General features: G+C 33.9%; 1 protein-coding gene across 1 annotated transcript; it reads left to right on the top strand.

The window, feature by feature from the left end:
• Nucleotides 1–7,151: 7,151 nt before the first annotated feature.
• On the top strand, nucleotides 7,152–21,515 carry LOC120326474 (thyrostimulin alpha-2 subunit-like). Its single transcript, XM_039392776.2, has 3 exons — nucleotides 7,152–7,309; nucleotides 7,721–7,899; nucleotides 20,792–21,515. The coding sequence occupies exons 1-3, from the start codon at nucleotides 7,210–7,212 to the stop codon at nucleotides 20,882–20,884; spliced, it is 372 nt and encodes a 123-aa protein (XP_039248710.1). The 5' UTR covers nucleotides 7,152–7,209; the 3' UTR covers nucleotides 20,885–21,515.
• Nucleotides 21,516–21,813: the final 298 nt, after the last annotated feature.

The following is a 21,813-nucleotide window of genomic DNA, read 5'->3' as shown; positions in this document are numbered from 1 at the left end:
GATTGATAGACTCGATTTATGTATATTTATATACTTAACTCTTTGAACTCTGACGACTCTGAGCGAAGTTACCCGCTCACCCTGAAGGTTCGCGGCGCCGTATTGGTAGAACAATAAAATAAGTCTAAATACTGGCTATGTGGCACGCTTGTAACTTTTTACCAATTATAGGTAGCACGTTGTGAGACATTTCAATCGAAAGGAAATTTTATCGTGCATTCAGAATGTATTTTCCATTTTGAAATACATTTTGTCAAAATTAATAAAATTGACCCTAATCTAACAGTCATTTTTCTGCATGTATGTAAGTTTTGGCTTGAAATTTTGTTAGTTTGGTACAAAATATACTGCCAATATTTGATGTTCATAAAGAGTTTTTTATAAGCTTTTTGTTGATATTCGAATTACTATTGTGGCTGCCATATAACCAATTTTATATTTAAATATTTAATTGTGTAACATTGTGTCGGGTGAACAACATCGATAAGCGGCCATGACGCACTGATTACGCAGCTACGCAAAAGCCGATCACGTGACTACCGTCATGAAGATGTTGATAAGTACGTTCGAAACGTATTGCGTGGCAAAATGCGCAAGATAACTTTCACGACGACGTTCTCAGCGGGACATCGGTCGCCGAGTTTCGATATGATAATAACCCTGTATGGATTGAAGTACCGACGTCGAGTAATGCGTGCAGTAATAGCGAAGTGAAGTTAATATCGTCATATAAAATTTCACGTGGAAAATGTTTTATTCGCCCATGAGTATTTGTTCAAATATCAACCAAAATAAGTACTTGCCTGCTCTGCAGATCAAAATATCTGATTTTACGAATGTTAGGCGAAGCAAGTGGATGGAATAATATCTGAGAGAACTAATATTGCAGAAAGAGCAACTCTTATTCCAACAAGATCATATGCGTCGCCAGAACTAGATACCCTACCGCAAAACGCCAGTTCTAAAAATAGATGCGTCGTATGCAGCAAAATTTACATTATTGCCAAAAAACCAATCCAGCTGCTAAAGACAAAGCGTTGCTGAAACGATGCGAGACAGTATATAAGTACAAATACTGTAATACCTATGTATAGGTAACGTAACCAACAACCATTGGTATAACTGGCACAACAAAGTGCAATATTGGATTTAGTCTGCCTAATATTTTCATGTTCTTCATTGTTCCGGGCACAACAAAGTGCAATATTCAATTTAAAATTTTTAGCAAGCAGTCTTTTATGTACATACATTTTTCATGGTCTTTATTGTTCCGTTATCCGCTAATAAAATCACAATCTTGTTCATATTGCGTATACGTAACCACAACTTAATGGGGCTCGAGCGGGCAGTCAAAGTCAAATCGTAGTGCGAATTTTGAATGCGTAGTATCGGGTTAATTAATTACTTCCTGCGGACATTTAAATAATAACATCTCGACGTAACGTTATTGCGGATATCGTCACGTTTAGTTGCATTTGCGTAATATGCGTAAAGTTGTGCGTGACGAGACGTTGCCTCTCTTCAATGAGAACATCAATTTGACGCAGCGTCGATGTTAAATCTACAGATAATCTAATATATTTGGTCATAAAATTTGAATGGCTCATCGTAAAATCGTTTTGGATACGTATATAAAAAGCTATTCAAATTCTCCACATATATTGCCGATTGAATATGTGGCTATTTAGGCAAGAAGTCGAAATTCTTTATATTAAATATTTGTTATCATACAATAATTTCATACGCACTTTCAAATTGCCAATTTTACTGAAACATCGTATATTAGAGCACCGATCATCACAATATAATTAGTCCCAATAACAAACTTTCATGCAATATAAAATTTATTTAAATACTCATTGTGGTTCTTGAGATACGAGATCATAAAGTTGATTCCCTCCGACACGAAAAACAAGCCGGTAAACCGGCTTGCCGGGGCACAGAGCGTACTCAAACAAGCCGGTAAACCGGCTTGCCGGGTTCAAGCGGTTAATAAAATCTAACTTCGGATCAGTTTTCTTGAACTTGCGGTAAACCGTGATAGGTTAATGAATCATTCCAGAACATTAAGAAAACGTGTACCGATTGGTTTGGTTTGATCTAGAGTGATCTCCGCACATCTATAATGTTACATTTCTTAGAATTTGATCACTTCTCTCCGTCTCTCATCTGGAATCTCACAAAATCTCACGCAAGATCCATTTGCGGGATTTAACTCATTAAAACACTTCTAAGATTGCTGATTACGAAATATATCAGACGTGCTACTTAATGCCGAAAATAAATAGCTGGAATTATTATCATGGTATTGGTAACAGCCCTCTATATTTATTCTATTTTTTGTCGCGTTTTTTTTTATTTCTATTTCCTCATTTATTATAGTGGTAAACAGAACATAGGTGTCATGGGTGTTAAATTTTGTTTCAAATGTGGCATATATCGCAAAAGTAGTATGGCAATAGGTTAGTTGAGTTGAAATCGCATTATGTACTTTGGAACTAATAATTTTCAAACTTTTTGGTATTTTATGGGCATAGTCGATACATCCTAATGCTAACATAACGCCATTAACGTTTAATGCGTGAAAAATCCATTAATAATATTTTGACCTTCAAAGCTTTAAACAGATATTGATCAAACCGCATGTTTTTTTCTACTTTTATCTTGATTCAAATCAGGATATATTGTTAGAATTTTAGCCTGTGCACATTGGTCAACAAGTAAAAAAAATGAATGATCGAATCCAAACTTTGTGTGTACGTATATTGCAAATCGTGGCTGAAAACGCTCGTTAACACCTTATCCAGCCACATGTAAGTATATAGCCACTATATTATATTGAATACTGTCCGTTTGGTCAGAAAGTGAAAACTCGACAGAGTACTCCATGTGTTTCGACAGTGTTTCATCACAATTCAGTAAGCTGCATATTCCTAAAATATCGAATCGGAATTTGACGATTTATCAATTTTAGGTCTTGACGTGACGTCATTACATAAAACGAATTATGACATTATGCATATTTGATCTGAGTTTGAAGCTATCTGCAACTGTAAATAATTTTTGATAAATGTACTAATTTTTTTATTTTTAAAATTCGAGTAAATAGCAGGTTTGTCATTGTGTAAATATCGCTATATGGAGGATACAATAAACTACAAATTTCAACCATTGGTAGATGTCGTTTCTGATTTAACGGAATCACCCTACCTTTACATAATCAGTTGTATACTTTATTAAGTAGTTTACGAACAATAAAAATAAATTGTACAGTTTCGATTTCGAAGTTACTATTTTTATGTTATATATATATTATTGCGTGTAAGATTGCCATTGCATGTTTTTTCAGTATGCGTTGAGGATAAACAAATCAAGCATTTGTGGATATATGAGATAGTTCTAAATTGCCAAAACATAGAAAAGTTTAATTACATTGTCCGAAAATCATAGTTGATTTGTTACATTATAGCTATGTGTTTTTTTCTTGACTTTTGAGGTCAGAGTACTTTCATTATTGTGTTATTACGGTTCAAGAGCGTTATATCTTCATTCGTACTTCTGAATCACAATATCATATGTTGGAGTGCTGACGTTGAATGGTTAACATTGGAATTGAAACTTACCGTTTGGGATTGATTACTGTACTTAATTGATGTGATTGACTTTGAATCTCCATTTTTTCATTTCTATAGCTGATCGCTGTGTGGCGTACCGGAGCTACTTTTGATAGCTATCAATATCTTTCGTCTAGTCTAGGGCGCATGAATTATATCCGCAAGAAACAACTTCAAACTATTGAATTGAATAAAACATAAGGACTCTGGGATGAGGTATACATATATATTCGAACTAGGAATTAAATAACGTCCAAGCAGTTTTTGTTTGAATTTACCTATAATGAAAAAATGCAATAAATCATTATTGTTATTAAACAATTGATTTAAAGTGATTAACAATTCCGAATTCTTTTTAAAAGTTGTTCCACTTTAATGGTATCAGACTGTTCATAGAAGTAAAGTTAACCGTACTGTACATCGAAATAAAAATATTTCGCCTAACAAAGATCACAGCTAAGGTGTGCAGCGCTCCCATTTCCTAATTGCAATGAGTAACTTTGTGTAAGGTTCCATAAACCGAGTTTTTTTTCAAAATCTTAATCAATTACGAATTCTATGTTTTGATGAAGTCATTTTCTAAAATTATTTTTTCCGTTTCAAACATATTTCCTCCAAACACCGTTTTCGTTTATAATATATTTTTCGCTATGTAATCTTGACAACTATATTGCCTTTGAATATAACGACACGAAATTGCTTAAAAAAAGATTTTCCCTCTAGCCGTTTCGATGTTTTAATCAGCGACTACGGGTCTCAAAATTAGGCAATAGATTCCGAGTCATTGGGTACGTAATATTTATGTCGACGTTTTCCGTAAAATGAATAAGGAGAAAAATGATCAAGAGATATAAGTTTCGTTTTCAAATTTGTTTCTGATTTAAGGATCTGGTTTTGGGGAGCAGAGCTCAGTACGAAAGTAAGAAGTCACATTACTTAAAATAAACACCATTAACTATCGGACGGTAAAGAGTCACCAGACATAAATGAATCACAGGAAAAATGAAAAACCCTGTAAATATTCATGTTATGCGATACCTATTCTCATTAGAAGAACATGTTAAGTATAGAAACACAAGCCAAAACATTCAAGAAATGCATATTAGTAGCAGTGAAATTGAATAATATTATATTAGGTCATTACGACTGCTCTAAAAATGACCGGAATTTAAAATATATGTGCTATTTATCACTTGGCTCATATGTTCGTAATTCTAAGATTCTATGTATTTAAAATATCAATAACGTATTATTTCAAAACGCGGGATACATATTCAAATCCGACGACCCGCACAAAACATTATCTCACTGTGGTATTTTTTTCTTTTTTAGTTGAATATCAAAAATGCTTTAAACAGACAAACTTTGAAGATCGTAGCTGGATCGAAGAGTTCTACCTACTTTCAATCTGCAACTAATGCATCCTCGTGTTACGCCGATGTAAACACCACTGTATTGACTTTAAGGATAAACCGTTTTATTTTACAATGGACTTTGTTGGTTTTGGAACAAATCTGGACAGGTATACCATATGCCACGAAATTATATTTCAGAAAAAAGCATGCTGAATTATATGGAATAAACTTCTTCTGGTTTGTAGCTATGAAATGCGTTGACGATTGAATGAAAAGTCTATTCCCTATTTTTCCAAAGAAATGGTCCACATAATTTATTTCCAATTTAAACAATTTGTCATTCGATTCAACTACCCAAATGATTCTACTCAAAATATGTTGCATCTAGAGTGATTTCGCAAATTCAAATAATTTCCTCTTCGGTCTTGAATCTTGAATTTGAAAACATTAAATCGCGAAAGCAAAATTTCTAATCAATTGCTTTTTTTTGCAATGTGCCATTCTAGCGTAAACAATATTGAATATTTACGTTGAAATTCACAGATATCGGTCGCATTTCCTGCCTTATCGCTTATGCACAAGACAACGCGGGCATGTTGCAAAAAGATCAAGTGAAGATTGATCATTTTTAACCCCTTGTGTCGAGGACATTTTCATTTACTTCTCCAAAAACAATAAATACTTGGTTCGCGATGAAACGATAACGGGTTTCGGTACATAAGATATCCTTTTACAAGTTGGTCATTGTCCGTCAATTTATTTATTTTTTCAAGAAACGTTACATGCATTAGAATTCATGTTAATATGTAATGCGCAAAATTGAATTACTCTGTTCAAATATGCATCTTTCGAAACTTGGGCATAGGAAATACCTATAATGAAAGTGCATGTGACTCATTTGACTTTTTGTTGCCACCATAAAATAATAATGTCGATAGCTATGATTCAAAGGACTTCTACTTGAATATTAGCCTCTCTGATTATTTTTATAGATCATTTTTTTTTATATTATTTGGAATTAGGAAAATAGGTGTACAATAAACACGATCTAATTCAGTTCAATTAAACATATTAGACTTTCGTGAATTATTAAAAAATTCTTTTCCTAATGCTGGTATTTCAGTATTTGTTATAATCAACTCGGCTCGTCAGATCTCAATTTCCATCTCCGACATTTCGGGAGCGGTATTTTTTCTCGCCGAAACGCATTTAAGGCAGTTGAGCCCTTCGCTATCACTTCTTTTTATCAGCACATCTTATTTGCCGGCGGTGGCGTCGACACGATGCCTTACTTAGTCATATTCTACGGAATGCTGAATGAGACGTAAATAACCAATAAATTTGACCTTTATCGCGATAGTCGTCATATAAAAGAGCAATACCGAGTCAGAAAGAAGTCGTAGCGCAAGTGAGCTAATTTTTTTAGTCTAGTTGATCGAGAATTAGAATGGTATTCGAAGTAATCGTCAGCTAAGTTTCAGAACAAAACGAAAACGAGATCTCTCGGACTCTCGTTGCTAGTGATTGTGAGAAAAAACAATTTCGAGAAAAAGGCGTTATGGTTGATTGAACATGTACTAGGAGTCATTTATTTTGACGATGGTGTTTATGGCAGATCAAAACAATATTGAACCCCACACAAGTATACTTCTCATTTGACTTAGTTGATGTATTATTGATTACAAGTTGTGTAACTAACCCACATCAACAAATATCCCATCACTCGACATCCTCCTTTTTTGCCATAACGACAGACAACCTTGTATAATTACGGTCTCAGTTGTGGTTTTGTTGTTGTAAGTTTTGCCGGAAATTAGTTAGCTTGAGTTGATATAGATGGCTTTATCAACACTTTGATCAAATTATCGATGCTATTAGTAATTCAGATGAAATTTAAAGTGAGTTATTAGATTGCAACGATCTTCAACCGACTGTTTATTTGTTCAAGGTTTAACTCAAGATGATAGCAAATAAAAAATAAAAAAGTTAAAAACAAAAAATAAGTTCAAATAGAATGTTTACCAAATTTTCCAAAGTTGCATTTTAGAATTTCATTCGTTTTAGGAGAATAATTACGATTCCCTGCCTCGAGCATATTCGTTACGCAAAGTTCACATATTTTAAGATTTTTGATAGTTACATAATCAATTTTTAAATGAAATCCCCTTGTTTTGTAATTTAGTTTCGCAGATTCTATATTGGGTATAAAATTTTAACTATTTCAAGACAAATCTTGTCAAATGGCATCACTCAGTTTCTTTACCAGCTTACTATTGTTCGTTGTTCTGCCGATTTCATTGCTTGGGAATCCATGGGAAAAACCGGGATGTCATCTTACTGGTGGGTAAAATTATTCTATGTACACACCCAGCTATCATGGGAGAAATATGCCCAGTTAGTCAGAACTAGATGTTTACAGTCTCGTAATTTTCTGGAAGAAAAACAAAATTTAAATTCCCCAACGTAATTCTGTTTACCAGTAATTGGCACTTGTTTTAACCAATTGTATGATTTCATTTTAACGAGCGAGGTTACTGCCCACCAATTCGGAGAAGGGCAGTAACTATATAAGATTTCCAATTACTATTTATTGCAACAGATATTACAAGATCGTGACTGTAGTGTACAGATAATTTAAACTCCCTACCAATCAGTCGAAAGGAATTAGGGTATTTTTATCTCATGTAGCGCCGTCGATATGTTAAAAATAATCTCGCACGTGAAGGCGTTACAAACAAAAAAATTATTTAGGTTTCAGCCTGGTGGTCAAGAAAGAAAATTGTCAGAAAACCGTTGTACATATCAACGCTTGCAGAGGCTGCTGTGCATCCCTTTCCTATCCATCTTCTTATGAAACCGTCATGCTGTCACATGGAAGACACAATTTCACTTCTCGTGCATCATGTTGCTCCATTGCCAAAGCTCAAGTGGTAAGTGCATATCATCCATAAGACCGTGAATTTTCTATGTCAACTGAGTGCCTCTCTTCCTTAATCACTCACTCCCGTTATCATTATACTTAGTGAAAACAACGTTCTTGTTCTTCGCCATTTTACTCTAATATACTCTGATATGTTACGTAGGAACTCCAAAACATAGTAGGTAAAGAATAATGACGTTTGGCTTTTTCATTTTCTTTCATTTTAAAAGTTTTATTCCATCATATGGGTCTGCACGTTTTTCGCATGTATTGCGCCACCGCGGAGCGTAATGTAGCTGCATTACACGTTAATGGCGATTCTGTAACAAATTTTAGCCGTGCTCATAACCTATGGCTACTTTTAAAAACTATGAATATAAAGCAATCGCGATTACGCTTTATAGTTGGGATTTCAGATTCGTTTCAACGGACTTGGCATTTCCATGTCGTGCACGTATTTTACCTGTATCAACTTTTAATCTCTAGCGTTAACGCAAATTTAATCATACCTCAATGTTCTATTAGTTTTTAATGGATATATTTGCATAGTTCTTTTGAATTTCGGAAATGTTATAGACTATAAGATGCTTATCGTAGAGGCATTATTATAATCACCACTTCATTACATACACTAGTTCCTATGTTGCTCGTGCAGCACATACAGAATCAATGAAAACAAAATTGTCATGATACATCAAAACATGGTTTAAATGGGGAGTCTCAAAATGTAAATATATAAACAATTCTTTAGCTTCGAAAAATTAGCCCGCGCGACAAAAGAACCGACACTGAGTTACATTACTCAATTAGGATTATTATCCCAGTAAATAAACTTCAGATTAGTAAACTCAGTTGCAATAAACAGTCTGCGATTACGGTGCTATTCTTAGATGATCCGATCAGGTTTCGTACGAAATGTTTGCAATTGAACTTTACGGCTTTGCTGCGACCAGGATTATAAACTTCATAGCGTAGACGTTTTCACCTGTCATCGCATAATCATCCACAAGAATTATTTCAAATTTTTCGAGTTTTCATTCAGTGCAACAATGCCAAATGATTTATATTGTGTATCATTGATTACTAAGAATCCGCGATTCAATTTTTATAAAAACTGAAAATAATGTGAAATTCGAAATGCGACACAACTATTCGATCCCGAAAAAACAATGCTTCTGTTTTGCCAGGTTCTAATAGTATAAAAACATACGCCAATAGATTGTTATTATGGTAAGCAATATACCCCGATTGAAAAATTTCCAGAACGTTAATTAATCTATTTCTATCATGTCAAACAATCACCAATTGACAGAAGTCGTCAGGTCATTAGTAATCAGCTCCACAAACGCCCCCTAGCATGCCGACCCAAACTTGAGCTTACGAAACTTCTGATGGCAATATTGCGGTTTAGGTGATTGATTTCTATAAATTTCATCATCAAGTTTTATAAGATTAGATGAATCACGCTAAGTTGTTAACTCAGATTTACAAAAAAATGTAGAAAATTTTTCCCTTTTATTCAACGCATTTCTTTGTTTATATTCAAATACTCTTTCCATGAACGATATCACTGCTTTGCATCTGAAGTTTACTAAATTTACATTCCGTGCGGCGGTTGTTGCCAAGTTAAGTTGGTTTGTATATACAAGTACAAGCATCATCATGAAATTCTTGTGCGACAACCACAATCAATTTTGTTTTTTAAACTTCGTAACATCACTCATATTGGTATGCTGGTTGATAATCAGCTACGAAACCTTTATGAAAGCAAGATATGAAGAATTATATACACATAAACAAAGCACAACTATTTTTTCGATTCGTTTTTTTTTTCGGGCAACGCGCGATGCCTGTGAATTTGATAATCATATTTTAAGGTGTTTCTTAGTTTTAAATAAAATGGCGCTAGGCATCTGCTATTCACTGATAACGGTTGAGTAATTAATTTCGGAACAGCTTACCCATTGGGCAATATACTATACGCATGAAATTCGGGTTAACTTGAGGGTCATAAATGATCAGCACGAGCTGTACCCGCAGTTGTTTGCTACCTTTCCGTTCTGTATATAATTGAGTTAGCAACTAACCGCCGTTTCTAATCGACCCGTACGTAGTGAATATTTTACCATGGCGGTTAATGGTGCCCCTAGCCTCATGTGCAGCTCAAATAGGTCTAAATGAATGGGCATGTTTTTAATGTGTTTGAGATCTCTTGAGTAATTGTGTAAAACTCTCTTCAACTCTGTTGATTGACATTTCTTGTTCTATTTGTTAATTATTATCATCCTCGGTTAGTTTCATGTTCAGTCTATAATCTCCAGCTTTTATCGAGCTGTCTATCATTTTTTCGAAAACGAAATGGAAAAGAGAAATTAAATGAAATTTTTATAAGGAAAATTTATATTTAAATAACCAAACAAGCAAGTATGCATGCTCAGGTCACACGAACTAATTCCTCAATATATGCACAGAACCCCGTCTATCCACGTGAAATTGACATTTGAAAAAAATATGTAATACTTTAATCTCGATTCAGTATGTTCAATATGAAAATTCTTACCACGACAAAAAACCACAAAGCCTTATGAACTATGCACCGCATGTATGAATAATCCCCCTTGTCTAGTCATGATTAATTGCCCAGCTACCGAACTTGTACTGCAAACTTGTCTGGCGAGATAATAGGCAGCTAATAATGATCCGGCAGAGTCAACATTTGCACAACTTGATCCTGTGAACTCATCTATTGTTTGAGGAACGACTTAGTTCGATGGAGAATGTTTCACTGCTTTGGCATTTGTTTTCCATTATACTGGTTATTTATCATTTTCTGACTTCAAGGTTAAAAGATAAAATATGAAGCATGTCCAACGTTTCCCCAAATTTCATTACACTGCCAAACAAGCATTGGATTAGTCAAATAACATGGAATCTTTTTATCCTTCCCAAATTGTTTTGTATTTTAGCTTTTTAACAATAAATAGAAAACAAACTTATACCCGTTAATTAAAACATAACGCTGAAAATGCGATTATACAATATCTGATACCGGTTGTTTGTTCCCGCTTTTTCTTTCAGAACTCGCACGTACTGTCATTTGATTTGCACTGATAAATTATTTCTAGGCTGAAAAAATTGTGATGACAATTTTTTTTAAATGTGTTATGTTTGACTAATTACGCTCAAAATGATCACAAGGTAATTCGTGACTCATTCGAAGCTTAACTCGCAACGCATGATGTTACCGGAACACTGGTGAAATGTGGTGTTGATGAATTGGTAAATATTGTCTACAGTGCTAAATTGAATATAGCAACGGAAGGGTTGGGCCATATGGGAAGTTCAGGTTTTATATGTGGTGTATGTTAATAAACGTAGTTCATCCGTGGTGTAATTTTCTCTTTCGAATATACACAGTTAAGCTCAAGTTGGTATTAACATCGTATATATATTTAATATTTATTTTTCACGTTAGTGTTAAACCGGAATTCAAGCAACATGACAACGGATTTACATGTTATACATCATTAGCAAGTTCGTAAACTTGCTTAGATTTGCAAGAAATTCAAGTTCTTGATTATAGAAAATATGACTTAATACTTCCATTTCCAGGCATGGCCTCCTATATCCCATAGGCCATAAAGGAAAAATTATTAAATAGTATAATCGCAAGCTGTTTTCTGGAGAATGTTACCTATTTTACTTTAATGGATTAGCATGTGTCATCCTAGTCGTGGTGTTTAGTGCAAACATTCTTGAAACTTAACTATTCGAACTCCGAGGCTTTTTAATCACGTACTGACGCAAATTGAATTAGTGAAAAATTGAGGTTAAAAGATCGATGTTAACGGACATGTAATAAAATTTTGAAATATTTTATTGTTTTATGAAAATTGATATCATCTCCCTCTACTATGTTCAATTTAATCGGTTAGGTATATTGTGTACCAGTTTCGTTCTGTCTTGACTGTTGTGATCACTGATATTTTATTGGTCACATAAAGACACACACCATCAAGTTTATTGAGACGAACTAGATTATCAGAACAACTCGCAGATTCGATTACAAATTAATGCCCGATAAAAGTAACTCGTGACCTTGCCTTTGCCGCAAGAAAAAAAGAGGAAAATATAATAAGAATTGCGTATATTTTTGTTATATTTTGCTTTCTTGTATTACGCAAAGTTCAAAAGTTTTTGACAAACATTTGTATTATGATTAGGATTACTGGTACAGTTCAACAGAATACAATTGACGCTTTTTTTTGTTTATATGCAATATGGTCCCATTGTTTGAAGTTTGGACCCAAGTAATAATCCAGGGAACCACTTTTTGCAGCAGTTGCAGCGTTAACTCATTCCGTGAAGTATTATCTCATTGAACTGAATCATAAGCGCATGAGTGCAACAGTAAACGCCTAATTATTGAAATTCAAAACAACGTTGGGTAATATTATTTAGTCTTTCGCTTGACGTTTGAGGACTGTAAACATATATTATTTACTCTTAAGAAATCTGCTTCAAACTAGTTTATACATTTTTTGGTGCTTGAAAAACAAAGCGCCCAGTTTGATTTTTAATCCTCTCTGAAAGGCGTAAATTACTGTAAACACCCCGAAGAAACCAACTCAACGCAAAATTGTAATGTTGCCGCTCAATACTAGGTTGAATGGAATTGCTGTAAGAAAATATAGTACTACAAAATTTATTTGGTTAACTGCTTGGGCGAGTCTAGAAGTTTCCGAAATCCGCCATTTTGACTACGGCAATTGTGAAAACCACTTAATAATGTAAAGTTAGACACAATGGCTTTTCATCCAATTTATCAGTTAAACTTTTGACCTTGAACTGATGTGAAATTGAAAAATGCCAAGAACCTATTATTGAAATGAAGCAACACGGTTAATTAGGTTGCGTAATCTATAAATGGCATTGAATATTTTGGGAGTGGCATGAAATTGTCTTAACTTGCTTATAAGCCATAGTAATTAAAACTATTCACGGTTTAACTTCATGAGTTCCCGTTACCCTGCACCAAAAGGTACGAGCTTGATCTTTTATATTAATTCTCACATCTAGCGTTAGAATACATTTTTTTTAATACAAGCGATTCGTTGAGGTGTCGCGGTTTTGGTGATGTTTTGTGTGAACTTATCTGAACAATTGCAAATACGAATCAGCAGAATGACCGCTATTTTTTGTGAATTAACATTCTGATACGCTCTATCATCGATGCGTAACTATATTAAAACAGCATAATATGTGGTATTTTTCGTCTGCAATAGTATGTATTTATACCGATAGAATTTAACGTGATTGTGGATAAATGTCCGGTTTTAAAATGAAAAGAATTAGCTCTAAATTGCCAGTAGAGAATCAAAACCCGTAATGTATTTGTTCAACAATCATGCAATAGTGAATAGACAACAACTGAGTTATTGCTTGTATTATTATTTTGAACTGGGTCGAATGGCTCAAATGCGACAATTTTTTCATTCTATAAAGCGAACTTTATACGATTGAACTTGATTTTGAAAGGTTTGCGTAGTTGGAAATATACTAATTGGACGGTGCATCGCTAGTTGCGTTGCTTTATTTCTCTTTTCTCGCAGCAATGGTTTTAATCATGCATAAACTTCAAATATTTTCCGTGCGGCTACAGAAATGGAATCAACAGATCTATCCACGCAAAATTATTCTATCCCGCTGCACTTTTGTTTCAAAATTGGGACTTTCGCAATGTTGATACTTCGACTTTTAAATTGACCTTGGGCTATCTGTTCTCCTTTTACCTAACAGTTTCAAACATTATGATATTGTCGTTTATAGAAATTCTAGGAGCTTTTGAATACTGTTTATCAAAACATATGAATGGGTTATCGAATATGCTAGCATACGAATATTATATTATCTACTTTAAATATTCAGCAATTAGGTTATGAAAACGATCACTCGAGTTATTACGACATACCCTTTTTAAAAAATACATGTTCGTACAATTGGATAGGGTTCCCGAAATAGAAATTCCAATGTATTAACAAAGTTAAAAATAACGGATCATATATATGATAATATTATATCAAAAACAAGTCGTCAACAAATTCAACGTCTACAAGGAACTAACCGTGGGTAAATGCCTCGCCCAGATGAAAATACCATGCTGTATCAACATTATATTTTTAGAAACATTTCACCATGACACTTATGGCAGTATTATCAATACACAAATATTTTCTAACTAAATGTCTTGTTATTGTTTCCAAATAGTATTTGCTGAAGATGTACGTAATAACAGACACAGATTCACGGTTCAAAGCAATTGTATACATCTTTAAATTTACTGTCATACCAGATAATCTGATCTCATCTTTATGCCGGTATGATTGTTTAGGTCAACTGTTGCGGTACCATGCTCTTCAAAATGATGTCTATTCCAAATTCCATATTGTCATTTCACAATTTCCAACGCTAAATGATCAATTTACTCTACTTGATCTTGTATTCGTTAAAACAGTTTTTAAAGAAAGAAAACTTTTTGTGTGAAGTTTTAAATTTCTTTGAAACTAAGTCAAAAAGCATTCAATGGGTATAATCCTTGAAACTAGTTTGAGTACTGAGTAATAAGTGTTGACCAAGGTCTGTGTTTCCTCAACCTGCATAACTAAAATATGCAACAACTGCAAACGTAATTTCGACAATTTACGGATAAAGCCACCAAAATTTTGTTGTTGTTGTACCATCATAGCAACGCCCTGTTTGATGCAAATCTTGTCATTTGTCAAGCCCCTAAAAAACTAGGGGTAGTTGTAAAACTCGATGAATCTTCGAAGTATAGCCTCGCATGCGGGACATAATTCAACCAATTTACTCACTGTTCGAATCTATTTAAAATAAAGTATACTGATTTCTTTTTCAATTTATCGAATCCCGGTCCACTGAAACCCTAAATTTTGGAAATGTGTCTATTTATTATTTTTCACTTCGCTCTGTATAGTTCTTCATCAAACTTATCAAAGTTTCAGAATAATGCGATAAAGGATCAGAAAAATTTATTCTATGAAAGGATTTGACGTTTGCGTTTCGAATGGACAGCAAAATAAGATGTTTGGGGGGTCCTTCTTGTTTTTGTTATTGGCAAAAGATGAGCTGACACTTGTTTATCTTGAAAATTATTTGATCGGGTCGGAGCATCCCACTTTATTAGTCTTTGAATGTCGGAAGCAATTTTTGTTACTTTAAAAATACAAAAAACAAAGCAAAAATATTTTTTCAGGCAGAAATGTTAAGAATAGAAATATTTTTGCGTCAGAAGTGATTCGTTTACGAAATTAGTATTTCATGGATCATTTAGAATTTAATAAACAAAAATTAATAAATTATTTGTCTGATTTCGCGCTTACCGACGTCATATTAATGTTTACGTATTAGCATGCCAAAAATAACAAAAACGGTAGGGTGAAATGAAATTCGAAAATCTTCTTCATAAATGTTTCCGTCTTTTAGAATGATTAATCTAGCGCACACAAGAGACCGTGTTATGATGTTTTAAAATTCCCCCCATTATCTTTCGTTTTTTTTCTCCTAAGATCTTTCGTCAAACTTATGTCTTATTACACCTATTTGTAATCGTAAATCAGGAGAAATAGGTATAGTTGTGTCATACTTCCTACTTGATAGACGTCCGATCATTATTTTTCACAATATATTTTTAAAGATTAAAAATTATATATATAAAAATATTTAAAAAACCTTTTCTAGTTTTTGTGACGATTCTTAGTGACTATTTACTCATGGCCACATTATTAATCATGGAAAAATATAACAGTATAAAAACATAAATTTCGCATAAATGGAGATAATATTAATATGAAAATATCACATTTGAATTACACAATAACATTATTCAGAATACTGGCAGTAAAAACAAAATGTCGTCTTTATTGCAACAAGAATTGCGTATACTATTGCAAGGGTTCGATGCGTTTGATATTGGCAGGAGCCTTTGAAAAAAAAAATCAGAACACACAATTTTGTAACACACTGAGAACTCTCGGAAATTGTCTCATGTTTTTCGTAATTTGGATGAATGCATCTCAGATAAAATCTTTTACTCATTATAAAAGTTTAAATCAAACATATCAAATCAAAATGTCAAATTGACGAATTTCAAAGGATAAATAACCCTTATTGAGCCCTTAGAAAATATCTAATTATATATTTTTTTGTTTTTCTCACCTGTCTATGAGCCCAGTATCGGACCCATCAGTTGCAATTTGTGGTGGCAGGACTCTTGTTTACTGGCGACGCCTTATTGAAAAGAACTATTTTAGTATGGATCGCATGTCATCGTCTTCTTCTGTCTCACCAATCTTAGAATAATTGCTCCTTTATTAAGTTATCAGAATTATCTGTGGGAATCGAACAAAGGTCTTGACCTTCGATCGAGCGTCATTTAGATCCTAATTTACGTAAAAGAGTTTTTAAAAATGAAAGTCAGCTCCCTCTTTTTTTATTTTTCCAATCTAAATTTGTCTTTGTGCAAAACAAAAACAACAGTTCCCATTTTTTTTTAATATTGAGTTTTATTAGCCTTTAAATAATTATTTCGTTCTACGTAAATATGACTCCAACTATAAGTGATCTTTTTTCTGGCGATGTTTGATATAAATGCTAAAGTTTAATGATTATTTTTTACTTCATAGTTGAGGTAAAACAAAACAATAGAGCATGAATTCCGAAAACATTTCATCATGACCATATTGAAATTCTTTGTCGTGACGAATTATAATTCGTTCCAATATATTCCGTGCCATGCATCACGAAATCTTCCTGACACTGCATTTCCATCAATCACAACTGGCAATTCCGTCATATCAATGCCATCAGAGATCACAATCAATAAAAGATAACAATCTCAGAAAAACATCACGAATACCTGAGACTGGCAAAATCACGAAATTGTCCGCGCCTTTCATCTATTAGATTACCGACAATGTGGACGACAGCCACTGACATGCTTATGTAAAGCGTAAACGAACTCACTGACAATACGCTGATAAAATTGTCAAAAAAATGCCAAATGTAGCAAAGTGTATTACGCCGTAAAAATATACATCGTGTATAAAACCTCAGTCGTTTTTCAGTTGTCTTCAAACTATCCCTCCATATAGGGTTTGTGAAAGGCACATCTGGCACTATCAGTATTATTGATACTACCACATATGTCTAAAATCAGGTTAAATCTCTGAAACGTGATAACAGTTTGACATAGCAACCAGTCAGATATGAAAACAACATCAATTTTGCTGTCAAACAAATGATCGACTGATTAAAATTTAGTGGCTACCGATGTATCCTGTCACTTGAAAGCACATACTGTAAACATTGTGGTAAAAACATGATTTGGCATTAGTGCAAAAGGCCAACATACTTTTAAATGACAGAACTCAGTGACTCACAATTAAGTTTCATGAATGACCAGTAGTAACTCGTGGGACCACGATGTTCCAGATGTGAAACACGTGTTTATTGCTGTGTTAAAATAAAACAAATCTTTGAGATTATTTCAGGTGAACTTCGTATCAGAATCTTTGCATGTCCTCTGTCTATTGCGAGGTTGTCCAACCTTTTTGGCCGAAGGGCCACATGTAATTTACTAATAAGTGCGCGGGCCACTTAACATTGTAGTTATGTTCTAGTTTTGCTCACCGACTGCAGGTTAATGAAAAAAAAAACAATACCCTCACGCCAAACTTTCACAATTATTAGAACAATAAAACTGTTGTTTCCCAACCATTGATGAGGCGCCATCAGTGGTTATTCCCAAAAGTTTCGCGAAAAACAAGCCAAGACGCTTGATCATTTCCCTCACAGCTCCTAACAAATCAATGGCCATAGTCGTGCCTATAATTGGGACAATGGCTGTGAGCTCTTCGGTAATTTCAAAATCATCATTAACTCCACGCATGAGGAGCAGTAGACTTATTGCCAGTATTTTCGTGAAGCACCAAGGAATACGATGAAAACTTTCCCGCTTTTGCAATTGAAGCTCCTGCTATAGAATTCCCAAACTCTTCAACACGACGAGAATCGTCTGTCTTGACAGGCTTGTATTTGCAAACGCCTCTTTTATTTCCGGACATCAATACTCAATTATTTTTTATTCAATTCCGAAAAATACAGCGCGGGCCCACATATGACCGGCGGGCCACGGTTTGGACGACCCTGGTCTATTGGAACAATCTTTCCTAAAAATCACGTTTCAATACCACGTTGAGTTTCGGCAGACAGAAACTGTCACCATATAAACTTTCGAAAGCTCGAAGGGAACCCTCCAAATATTTTGATCTAAATCCCACCCTACTGATTGACTTTTGTCTGATGGTCTCAGATAATCATGGGTGAATGCATTTCTATTGGTTTAACTTGAGTGTAATTCCAGATAATTGGACAAATTTTTCAACATATTATAGATCAATTGCAAGCAGCGCCCGTTAATTTATGTACACAATCGCTTCCGGTTGAGCATGAGTTCTAGTATTGTGTATAAATAAGGAAAGATTGATGATAGATTTTGTTGCATATTGTGAACTTGAATACAACTCTTATTCAACCTATTAAACGGTTATGTTTATCTCCATAGGTTTTTTTTACAAGTTTGCATCTGGTAAACGTTTGCAAAATTTAAACTCAACAGAGAAAGATCAAGCTATTTGTTTCCCTGGCCTAGATGATACGAAACACATAACTCATTTTTTCTTGTTTACAGACATATTTGCTGAATAATTATTTACAATTTAATTTCTGAAAACCTAATAGAAAGTATTTCAAGAATTTACCTTGTTATTGTTGTCCATTGGCTGTATTTGTATACATTTGCCACCAAGGTAATCAGTTCGAGCAAGGCAACAAGTCATAGTAAATAACTACAAATTCAAACGCAGTTCGATGACTAATATTAATCTTTTCATTCAAGATTCAACTTTACCAGGTGCTGGCACTACCTCGCTCAAGTGGAGATTGGAGGCTGTTATTGACTAAAACAAATGAAAGCCATTGTGTTTAGGAAATAAACTTAACGCGTCGTAAAAGCAAACATTGACATTTTTGCCATTACATGCTCTTTTTGACTGCAACTTGCCCCTATATGACCAAATGAAATTATTATTGAATTGTTGTGATGATAAAAGTGGAAATAAGGTTAAACAATAGGTTGTATTTTACTTTAATATTGACAATTTTCGAATAGGAGTCGTCTGTTGAATGATCGTGATAGCAGTTTCATTGTTGCGAATACATAAAAATAATCGTTGAAATTTACTTCTCAATTTCAGAAAAAATGAATGTCAAATTCTTAATATCGTGATGTTTATACCATTCAGAATTTGATGTTTGAATGATTATGTGCGCAAATGGGTAATATCTATTTTATTATAATATGTAATATGACTCCAACAGCGATATTGTACAATTGACATAATTTTGACAGATTAGACATCAAAATACTATGTAGTTATACTTATTCCTTTACCCATAGCGTGAAAATCGCATTATTGGAAATTGATACGGTTCGCGTTAAAAGTGTCGTTTTCGTCAATTTGCTATATATATATCGACCTATTGCTCTGGCGTGACGTTATCTACTGATTTTTACAATAATATCTTTTTGCAATATGTTATGTACCTTGTTGACATCAAAATGATATGTTCTCACAAATGCGGTCCTAAGATTTAAGAAAAGAGCAATACATGCATGTCCGGAAGGATTCGTTCTCTATAATAGCTGGTTCTCGTGAAACTTGCAAAATGAAATAGTTTCAACATACTCATACGTTGTCTTCAATTTTGCTATTTGGGAACTTTGTTCCAACATTTTTGTTTACTGATATTAATTTTTTAGCTGATGAAAGTAATAATTTCTCCACAACTTTTGACGTCAATATACCACGTGACTGCATAATTTGTTGATTGTTATGACATGATAAGATCTAAATGATTTTATCTAAGATTCGCATTGAGATCATTAGTTTTAATGAATGACCTTTTAAGCCCATTGACATCGTTTGTAAACTTTCAACGCCGGTACAACACACGCATTTTGGACATTTAACGATTTATATCGGCATTGTTCCTTCATTATCTTTCTGTGTCTTTCAAAAGTTTATATTGTTACAACTCAATGAACAATGTGAACTAAAATTAATATTCATTACTGCAAGATGAAGATAAATACACCAATGATTTATAGAGTGCAATATGCTTTAATCACCTTGTTACAATATATACATATGTGTATAAACTTTAATTTATCTCAAAAATGTATCAAATAGAAGCACATAATACACCAGAAAATCAGAAATTAATTGATGACATACAGATAATGATGTTTCCCATACAGAAACGGCGCCATTATGTGGCGATTCGTGTGCCGTTTGATGATAATGTTTCCGGTACCTGGATTACTTGTCTGATCACATTTTTCAAATTTCCCATTGATATACCGCAGTTGATTGAAGTATTTAGAAATATTTCATGGGATAGAAAGCGAAATTGTATTTATCTCGCGAAACGGAGAAGTCCGTGATACATGGACTGCTTAATAATGCGGAGCAAAAATAAAACAGTCAAATACCAATGAAAAAAGTCATACAAGACGTTGTAAAACACTTACATACCTTTACAAATTGTAAAGGGGGTGCCAAAACGAGTCTGTAGGCCAAAGTTCACAACATTACCTTCTCATACTGTTGTTTCTCGAGGATGAGACAAACCTGCTTAATTTCTTTCCGAAAATTTTGCCTAATATGGGCAATTATTAGGAACGACGCCTCGTACATTTGAATTTTGAATAGAAGTTCTTATGGTGAATTGAACATTCTAATTTTCTTTTTCATTATGTTTAGGTGCATTTCAAGATCAACTGCGGCGGAGTTCCTCGAATAGAAACCATCCAGTCTGCTGAGCGATGTTCGTGTGGTGTGTGCAAAGACTACTAGATGTACTGAATTGATATCACGAAGAAAAACGAACAATATGGTCAATCTTATCATAAATTGCACCTTTGTTACTGAGATATAGGTATTATTCAAATATATACGAAGACTAATACTTCAGAAACGAAAATATGTTATTATTGACAATATATTATTGTATATTTCAACTTCGACTCTGTTGTATATGCGCCTATGCATCCATCATTCATCAATTTACTATTTTGCTGTGTAGTAGAATTATATATATATTATTGCATTTCATTTATTGTTGGCTTCATTCATATTGCTCATGCTTCAGGATTTATTTTATATAACTGTATACAATTGACTGGTATTCTACGCCAATCCAATGCTGTTAACCGACGACGAATATCGGGCAATGTACATTTTTGAAGAAACATACAATTAGGGAACATTGGAAATTAGTCCTCATAAACGAAAGAGTAATTGGTTTTAATATTTAGTTGCGTTGGCTCCCCTTCAATAAACTTAAATAAGTGATTCAAATATGAGCCACGTATAAACAATGATCTATAAAATTAATTCAGATATCACTCGTTTTTTTACTTCGTTAGAAACACCTTGCTTGTTGCTTGTAATTGCGATGTACTGTTAATTTGCGAAATAAATCTTTAAAAAAATACAACACTGTTTGTAATATAAGAAACTACAAGTTATGGCCAGATCAGGCATGTGATGTATTCTTGCTTGTTTCGTGTTGATTAATGTGGTTCAGAGTTTCCGTGACTTAAAGTGAACTTGTGCGACGGGTTCAGACATGTGCCAGTGACCTTGGCTTTCGGTGATATAACTACGTAAGGAACAATGGTGCATAGCTTATTAAGAGATGTGGTTTCAGACTGGATGGATATCTGAGGTAGTTTATGCCGCTGGGGAAACGTGACTGGAAGAAGCAACTATCCCCTTTTCAA

The sequence above is a fragment of the Styela clava genome, chromosome 4 (assembly GCF_964204865.1).
Source record: "Styela clava chromosome 4, kaStyClav1.hap1.2, whole genome shotgun sequence".
In the NCBI taxonomy this organism is placed as follows: Eukaryota; Metazoa; Chordata; class Ascidiacea; order Stolidobranchia; family Styelidae; genus Styela; species Styela clava.
This window is presented reverse-complemented; position numbering and strand designations above follow the sequence as displayed.